The sequence below is a fragment of the Microtus ochrogaster genome, linkage group LG8 (assembly GCF_000317375.1).
Source record: "Microtus ochrogaster isolate Prairie Vole_2 linkage group LG8, MicOch1.0, whole genome shotgun sequence".
NCBI lineage: Eukaryota > Metazoa > Chordata > Mammalia > Rodentia > Cricetidae > Microtus > Microtus ochrogaster.
This window is the reverse complement of record NC_022033.1, coordinates 10832809-10842086: the sequence shown is the minus strand read 5'-3', so window position 1 is coordinate 10842086 and position 9278 is coordinate 10832809. Positions and strand designations below refer to the sequence as shown.

Sequence of the window (9278 nt, the reverse complement as noted above, 5' to 3'; positions counted from 1 at the left end):
GCCCTGGGTTGCTTAGAAAGGCTCCCACCAAAGTTGGTGGTCGAAGCCTGGGGACAGTTCGAATGCACAGAGGGCTGCTTCCCCAGCCTGCAGGGTGAGCTCTGGCTTCTCAAGGTTGGAGTTGGGGCTAGCTCCCACCCCAACCACCTGAGAAGCCTGCAGCCTCTGCGCAGGGCTGCGCACAGGTCCTTGAAATGCAACCGTGTCCCTGGTACTCTATTCGGAGGTCCACTTCTCTCTGACACCGGGAATGCTTTTAACAATATCAACAGCTTCCACGGAGGCAGCGCAGAGAGGCGAAGTGACTCACCCACAGACACACAGTGTGGCAGAACCCCCACCCCTGCCACCTTCGTGGAGAAGCGCGGGGAGTGGCGTAGGCAGTTGCGGAGGGCGGGCCAGGCATGGGGAAGAGGATTTGGCTCTGGGGGCAGCAGGCATGGGGGGGGGGGAGTGTGCACCCGGTGGAGAGCTGTGCTTCCCAGGAATCGGGGGCCGAGAGAGGTGGGCAGCACCTGGGTGGGTGGGGTGGACATGTACCGGGAGGAAGACTGCTCCCTGGGAGTTGGAGGCCTGGGACAGCGGGCAGGATCCTGGGCTTGGGGTCGTGCAATGGCTGGAACGCTCTGCTTCCCAGGAGTCGGGGGGCCCGGGACAGCGGACCGGCGCGGGGACTAGCCACTGCGTCCTCCAGCAGAGGGCGGGCGGCGGCCGCGCTCCTCAGAGTTGCCGAGGGGCGGGAAGGGGGCGGGCCGGCGTCTCCCGCGTCCGTGGCGATCGCGGGGCTGGCGGGGCGCCCGGGACACCGCTCAGTGTCCCCGCGTTTAGACCCCTACCGCGCCCCGCTCTCCGCCGCGCCCTCTCGCGCTCCCGCGGCCAGGCAATGACGCGCACCGGCCGGGCGGCGGGAGGGGCCGGGGCGGCCCCGGCGTGACGCAGCCTTGTTGCCAGGCGCCGCCTTATAAACCTCCCTCTCGGCCGCCGCCGAGCCGAGTCCGAGCCGCGCACGGGACCGGGACGCAGCGGAGCCCGCGGGCCCCGCGTTCATGCACCGCCTGCTGGCCTGGGACGCAGCATGCCTCCCGCCGCCGCCCGCCGCCTTTAGACCCATGGAAGTGGCCAACTTCTACTACGAGCCCGACTGCCTGGCCTACGGGGCCAAGGCGGCCCGCGCCGCGCCGCGCGCCCCCGCCGCCGAGCCGGCCATCGGCGAGCACGAGCGCGCCATCGACTTCAGCCCCTACCTGGAGCCGCTCGCGCCCGCCGCGGACTTCGCCGCGCCCGCGCCCGCGCCCGCGCACCACGACTTCCTTTCCGACCTCTTCGCCGACGACTACGGCGCCAAGCCGGCCAAGAAGCCGGCCGACTACAGTTACGTGAGCCTCGGGCGCGCGGGCGCCAAGGCCGCGCCGCCTGCCTGCTTCCCGCCGCCGCCTCCCGCCGCGCTCAAGGCGGAGCCGGGCTTCGAACCCGCGGACTGTAAGCGCGCGGACGACGCGCCCGCCATGGCGGCCGGGTTCCCGTTCGCCCTGCGCGCCTACCTGGGCTACCAGGCGACGCCGAGCGGCAGCAGCGGCAGCCTGTCCACGTCGTCGTCGTCCAGCCCGCCCGGCACACCGAGCCCCGCCGACGCCAAGGCCGCGCCCGCCGCCTGCTTCGCGGGGCCGCCGGCCGCGCCCGCCAAGGCCAAGGCCAAGAAGGCAGTGGACAAGCTTAGCGACGAGTACAAGATGCGGCGCGAGCGCAACAACATCGCGGTGCGCAAGAGCCGCGACAAGGCCAAGATGCGCAACCTGGAGACGCAGCACAAGGTGCTGGAGCTGACGGCCGAGAACGAGCGGCTGCAGAAGAAGGTGGAGCAGCTGTCGCGAGAGCTCAGCACCCTGCGGAACTTGTTCAAGCAGCTGCCCGAGCCGCTGCTGGCCTCGGCGGGTCACTGCTAGCGCGCCGAGGGGTGCCGTGGGGGGCGCCGCCGCGGCCACCGTGGGCTCCGTGCGCCCTGCCTCGCGCGCGCCTGACCCGCGCGCACCGAAGGCCCCGTGCGTGCCTCGCGCGCACCTGCACCTGCACCGAGGGGACACCGTGGGCACCGCGCGCACGCACCTGCACCGCGCACCCGGTTTCAGGACTTGATGCAATCCGGATCAAACGTGGCTGAGCGCGTGTGGACACGGGACTGACGCAACACACGTGTAACTGTCAGCCGGGCCCTGAGTAATCACTTAAAGATGTTCCTGCGGGGTTGTTGCTGTTGATGTTTTTGTTTTTTTCGTTTTTGTTTTTTCTTTTTGGTCTTATTATTTTTTTGTATTATAAAAAAGTTCTATTTCTATGAGAAAAGAGGCGTATGTATATTTTGAGAACCTTTTCCGTTTCGAGCATTAAAGTGAAGACATTTTAATAAACTTTTTTGGAGAATGTTTAAAAGCCTTTTGGGGGCAGTAGTTGGCTTTTGAAAAAAATTTTTTCTTCCCTTCTGACTTTGGATTTATGCGAGATTTTGTTTTTGTGTTTCTGGTGTGTAGGGGGCTGCGGTTATTTTTGGGTTGTGTGTGGTGGTGGGTGGGGGTGTCGCATCTGGGTTTTTCTCTTCCCCTGGCAGATGGGGTGCCAGCCCCTCCCCCCCAGGAGAAGGAGCAGAGTGCTGGGTCAGGAAATCAGGGTGACTCAGCACCCATGGGTGCTGGGGACCTTGCTAGAAACGCTGCCTGGGACGGGGTTGGTTGTGGGTGTCAGGCTTGTTTTGGGGACCAGGCAGGCAGTGACTCTGTAGAAAGGGCTGGTCCAGACAGCCCCAGTCCGGGCAGGTGCTTTGGTAAGTACAGTTAGTGTACAAAGTACTCTGTGTGTGGTGGCGGGGAGGGGAGCCTGCATGTCTGTTTGGTTTGTATGTCCCCGTGTAACTGGAAGAGAGGGTGAAGGGGACAGTTCCTACTCTGTGTTCCCTTCCAACCCAGATGGGACATGGAGCCTCCCTGGCCTGGCTCAAGGTGGCTGAGCCTGGACTTGAACTCAGACCCACCGCTCAGATTTGCTGGAGCAGCACCGATTTCCACAGCCGGCCTGCATTAGTGGGAGTTTGAGAGTGTCCAAGGAGTAGTGAATATGCCGTGTCCCGCCGTGCCTGGCACGCCAGAACTCTTACATAAGCATTTGTTCTTGTTATTATTTTTGATGGGAGGCTCCTGGCATTTGGCTGTGTGAGCGTGGAGCGCCTGCCCAGGGCTAGCGTCCTGCAAGCCCTGGACCTGCCCGTATCTTCTTCAAGCCTCATGGAAGGTGGGCACTCCTGTGCCCCTTGCTTTATGGATGTGGATGGCTGTGGTTGTTAGATCCCTATGAGCACCCTGCCCTGAGGAATTCTGGGTAGTGGGTAACGGCAGTTTGCCAGAGGCCTAGAGGAGTCTGGGGTCTTGGGAGTGACCAGTGACACTGTGGCTTGAGAATAGGGAATGCTTTGTCTTTCCCCTCTCTGGGAACCTGGAGTACTGGGCCTGGTGACCTGTGGTCTTCTGCTGTCACAGGGCTGATGGTGAGGCTTTCTCTGTCCCTCTAATCAAGGTGGCTGGAGGCCTATGCAGACCCTCAGACACTTACTTTCAGTCAGCTGCCTTCTAGGCTTATGTAGACAGACACTTGACCTGGTGGGCCCTGCAGCCAAGGTCAGTGCAGCCCATGGCCTAGTGTCCTGGTGGCTTTATCCACACCAGGGGCTGTTGGTCAGCTCCATTGCTTCAGGATTTAACCACTTAGACCCAAAGCCTGGGCTGAACTAGTTCGGGGAGGCTCTACCTTTTCAGGAATGGAAAACTTTAACATACCTATGCAGACAGGCTAGCCTGGCATCCATTTCTTAGCATAAGTCACAGAAGTGACACTCTCACTCAAGGTAGAGGGGTGCTACCTGCTGTCTCCAGGGTTGGTTTATAGTCCCTTTCCCTACCCCAGCCCCCCTGCCCTTAATGGAAGGCTCATTTCTCTGCCCCAAGATCAGGTACCCAACCCCAAGTAGCAGCACAAACTAGAATGCCCCGGGAAGGGGGCGTGACCCAAGGCCCATCTGCTGTCTCCCGGATTGGGAAAAGCAGAAAGTGGGTCAAGACTTTGCTATCTGTGTGGCCCAGTGTAGGAGCACAGTGGACAGGAGATGTCACTGATGAGGTGACATATCAGATCATCAGGCCGCCAGGGGTCAGGGATTGCCCAGAAGGAGGGACAAGCTGGACCAAAAGTCTAGGGACAGGACAGCAAGACGGGGAGAGAGCAGCGGCTTGAAGGGTAATTATGGTGGGGGGAGGACGGCTCACAGATGGAGTGTCTCTTCAGACCCTTGTCATTGGTGGGCGGCTGGGTCCTCCTGCTGCCCGGGCTGGTCAGCCATATTGCCCAGAGCCCCATGGAGTGGTGGTGGTCACTGTTGAGGCTTGCCTGAAGGTGAGGCGACCAGAGCCCTCCCGATGCCTGCTCAGGATGGGGGCGTTCACAAAATGTACTCTCATTGTCTAATGCAGCCAACCCACAGCCTGGTGACTTTACCCAGGAGAGAAGTGGGTGACAGAAAGGGAAGGGGGAGGCATGGATACCGGCCCAGCGTGGAGGTCCTGCTGGCTGATGTGATCGGCTCAGCCTTGCCTGGAGCTTCGGCTACAGGTTTCTTCTGCCTGGTGAAGAGGCTCCGAGAGGGGAAGTGACTTGTCTAAGTTTGCACAGATGGGAAGGGTAAGAGTTAGCATGGGGGCTGGAGTTGGGGGGACTGTCTCTTCCAGCCATCTGAGGAATGTTCCCCTCCTCCCATATCCGGTTCTGACTTGTTTGTTCCTCTCTTAGATATTTATTTGCCCTGTTACTTTTCGTGTATGTGACAATCATTTATTGAGCACCAGCTGTATGCCAGCTCCCATTGCGGGTGCTGGAGTTGGGTGGTTACAAAGAAGGAGGTGACAATTAACAGAGAAGGACACTTAAATACTCAGCCACTGGAACAAGATAATGACAGGTGGGAACAAAGACTCGGAAGGAGGAAAAGTGGGGCAGGAAAGGGTGGGGAGGAACCTTCTGAGAGGAGGTGTCTCTCCTGGGCTAGCCTGAGCTAAGCAGGGAGCCCAGGATATCATGTGCTTCATTTATCCTCCATTTCCCATGAGACCAGTCCCTACCCACAGGGAAAGCCAGACACAGGCAGAGTCAAAGTCACAGTCACTGTCCCCGGAGCTGCTGAAGTGAAGATCTGACTCCTCGTGTGAGCCCAAAGGCAGCCCCGCCCTACTGTGACCTTAGACCTTTTCCCTCCCTCCCTCACCCTATTCCTGACACGCAGACCCCAGTGGTGTCCCACTGACCACTCTTTCTTTGGGGTTCAGATGTTGCCTTTGTAACAGGGCTTGTTTGGGGCAGTGAAGCACCTAGGCTGGGCACAGCAGGGCAGGCCGGGATGGGCCAAGAGCTGGTAACCAAGCCCTTCTTGTGTCCTTTGAGGCAGAAACCAGGAGCTCTATTTCATGATGTGTGGGGACCCAAGGCTCTTCACAGGATCCACAGGAATATTCTTAAAGAGCAGTAAAGCCTTTTTTTTTTTCTTTTTTAAATCCAAGATTATGGGGTAATTTAGAGGCCCAGGATTTGAATGGGATTTAAACCAAGTCAGGAGTCTTGGTAAGTGAAGGGTACCTTTGCTGTCGATAAAAGATGAGCAGTGTGTACGTGTTAGAAACCACCTGCAAGGTTCCGTGCCAGAGGACCAGCGTTGAGGGAGCTGCATTTGAACCCAGGGCAATTGGCAGGTTCAGACCCCACTGGCCCAGCCCTGCCGTGAGGCTGACAAGGAGTGTGCACAGCCTCTCAGGGCTAAGATGTGCAAACAGGACCTGTGATCCTGAGCTTTGTCTCCTGCTGGCTGGAGACATCAAGCAAGACATTTGACCTCTCTGTGCTTGGCCTTCACTGCGGACAAAGAGTCCATCTGGTCAGCCAGTGTCAAGCAAACAGATGCTCACTGTGGGCCCCAAGGGAGGGGAGTTACATGCTAAAAGAAACAGAATGTTGTGCGATGCCTGGTGGGTTGGCAGACTCCTGTTACCCCAACACTCAGGAGGTAGAGGCAAGAAGGTCGGGAGTTCAAGATTATCCTTGGCTACATAAGAAGTTTGAGGCTAGCCCAGGCTACATAAGACCCTGTCTCAAGCTCCTCAACCCTCCAAAGGAAGCAATAACAAACTGGTTCAGACAGCGATAACAGCCTTGAGCCAACAAGCCTGAGAAGTGGTTGAAGGCACCCGAGGGGGGGATCTCAGGGGGAGGTCAGCAGGTGCAAAGGCCCCGAGGTTAGAGGGGTGACAGCCGGCAAGGCCTAGAACTGCAGAGGAGAAGGGAGGGTGGTGGGTTCTTTCCGCAGGGCCTCTGAGGCCAGGTTGAGGCCAACAGGGACTGAGGATGACTGAGTGGGTGTCCCTGCCAGAGCCTGGCACCCACAAAGTCCTTGATAAGTCTGTTGACGAATGAAACAGGCCCCTCGGCCCTGGGGGCTAGGCAAAGGGCAGTGGGTGAAGGAGCAGAGCGCCTGCCTGCCTGCCCGCCTGCCTGACCCAGGAGACCTGAGGGATTCAAGCCTGTGACCCAGGGCCTGGAGCCATTTGAGCTGAGCCTTGTGCCAGGCAGGAAGAGGAGCCAGGCTGGCCAGGAGGGACTGGAGGAACAAAGGCTGAAAGGAGAGAGAGAGAGAGAGAGAGAGAGAGAGAGAGAGAGAGAGAGAGAGTTCTCTGGGAAGCAGTGGCTGTGGGACAGAGGGCAGAGACAAACAAGGCTGCAAGGCCGCAGAGGGAAGCCAGGCCTCCTGTTGTCTCAAGACTGGGGGACAGGCAGGAGACTGGACTTCCAAGAGGCATTTTGCTTTTATTTAATTTCCAGAGAATTACTAATGTGGAATACTAATAACAGGAAGTCAGAAGCACCCATGGTTTTAATACCCAGAAACAAACCTGTTAAATATTGCTGTGTGGCCTTAGGTATGATACTTTGCCTCTCTGTGCCTCCGATTCATTGCTTATTAAGTGGGATAATAATGACCTAGCTTCATAAGGATAAGGATGCAGTGAAGGCTGAGTTGTTTCACATACTATGTTTAACACGATCCCGTCCTGGTACAGGGTGGGGGTTAGCTGTTGTCCTTGTACGGTGCCGCAGAATCCACTGTGTTCTGGATGTGAATTGGGCAAGCAGTTCTCTTCCCTGGCTGTGACAAGAAGATAGCAACATTCTTGGGAGTGTTCTGGAAAGGTTTGACAGGTTAGTTCATGCAGAGACCTCTAGAATTTTCTTCCACTGGTTTCCATCCCATCCCCCTTCGTGGTAGCTACAGGTGCCAGTCCTTGTACACACCTCCCCTTCTTCCTCAGCAGAGGGCTGCGCCATTTCTGGGAACAGCCGCCTTATGGAGAGACTCCATTTCCCCAGCTTCTCTTGCAGCTAGGAATGAATGACCCGTGAGCCGCGCAGGAACTGTAGGAGGGGGCTGCCAGACGTCTCTTCAGGACTCAGCTGCAAGGCACATGTTCTTTTTTTTTTTCTTTTCTTTTCTTTTTTTGGTTTTTCGAGACAGGGTTTCTCTGTGGCTTTGCAGCCTGTCCTGGAACTAGCTCTTGTGGACCAGGCTGGTCTCGAACTCACAGAGATCCGCCTGCCTCTGCCTCCCAAGTGCAGGGATTAAAGGCGTGCGCCACCACCGCCCGGCTAGGCACATGTTCTTGATTTCCACGTTCTGCCTGGCATTCAGACGTGATGGTTAAAGCAGCAAAGGCCATCTTGAACCCGGAGCTGACCCTTCAAACCCAAAAGACAAAGGCGCCTGAGTCACGGCCGTGGTGGAGGAACCACACAGGTCCTTGCTGGTCTTGCTCTGTGCTTGTTTACATGGAGAAAAGCACTGTTCATGGAGACCTTTGTCATTTGGTTTCCTGTTGCTGGCAGCTGAATTCATTTCTGATACATTTGCCCAAATGGCACAGAGCTGACTGGGTCTCTTTGTCACCTGTGTTTCTTAGTGGTGGCCTACTGCTTCCTTGTCTGGGCTGATCTGCTGCCACCATTGCCCTGAGTGCAGAAAAGGTCTCTGTTAGATCAGATGAAAGGGTTAATTAATGCATTTGAATTACAGAAGTCATGTGTGAAGGCGCCTGGTGGCTCCAGGTGACCCTGGAGTCTCAGTGTGCTTCAGGTAAGGCTTGACCAGGGCCCTTGGTCTGGGGAGAAACCTCCCCACTGGCTTCAGTAGGCTTCAGACCCTGCTTTCTATCCTGAGTCCAGAAAGGGGGCCCTGAGTGTCAGAGAGGCCCAGGCCCTATTGTGGGGAATAGAGCATGTTGTCAACTGCGTAGGGCCCAGATGTCACCCAGAATGACCTCTCTGCTCCGAGCCCCAGCCACCAGCACCTGCTGCCTGGAGATGCCAGTCTACCAGGGCTGGAAGGCACCTTCGCCAGCCGCCAGGGCCAGCCCCGCTGAGATCACTGAGAGGCAAGTCAGGAGGCCAGGGAGCTGGCCGGGTAGGTTATTATTTTTATAGCTGTCACCAGATCTCTGGCCCAGCCTTGCAACCCTGGCAGGGACAGAGAGGTAGCCAGGGAGGAGGAAGACTCCTCAGAGGCTTGGTAGCCAGGGGAGGGGCTGTGGAGGAGAGAGCACTGGGGCGGGTCAGGGCCTGCTGGGCCCCAGCCTCTTCTGCTCCGTGAGGTGGCTGACTGAAGAACAGAGCAACATTTCTGGCCTTGTCCCTGACCCCAGGTATATGCCCGAGGTGGTCACAGACCTGAGTCTCTCTTGAGTTCCCTTACACCTACCCCAAGGCCATTTCCCCTTGTTTTATAGCCTCATCCTGTCTGGCCCATGTGGCTATCTCCTGCTGTGTGCCCACACCTGCAAAGGTACCCACCTTCTTTCCCAGGCTGCAGCCCTGAGAAGTCCCTAGCCACACCTAGGTTATCAGAACCCCAATTCTGTGGTTGAGACAGTGTGTGACGTAGCCTAGGCTGGTCTTGAAATTCTCATCCCCTGCGCCTCTCCTTGAGTGCTGGGATTACAGACCTGCACTATGCCAGGTTTCAGGAGATGCCGGGGATCGAACCCCAGACCTCGCGCATGCTAGATGAGCACACTTTACCTGCTGAGCCATATCCCCAGCCTCAGTACCTTGATATCTGATAGCAAGAACTGGCTCACTTGGTTCTATGAATTGTGTTCCAAGAATCCTATACAGTGGCCCCAGGTCCAGCCTGACATTTCCCTGGG

At 57.5% G+C, this 9278-nt stretch overlaps 1 protein-coding gene across 1 annotated transcript; it reads left to right on the top strand.

Annotated features, from left to right (window-relative positions):
* Positions 1-508: 508 nt before the first annotated feature.
* Cebpb (CCAAT enhancer binding protein beta) lies at positions 509-2436 on the top strand. Its single transcript, XM_005362853.2, has one exon. The coding sequence runs from the start codon at positions 1047-1049 to the stop codon at positions 1941-1943; it is 897 nt and encodes a 298-aa protein (XP_005362910.1). The 5' UTR covers positions 509-1046; the 3' UTR covers positions 1944-2436.
* Positions 2437-9278: the final 6842 nt, after the last annotated feature.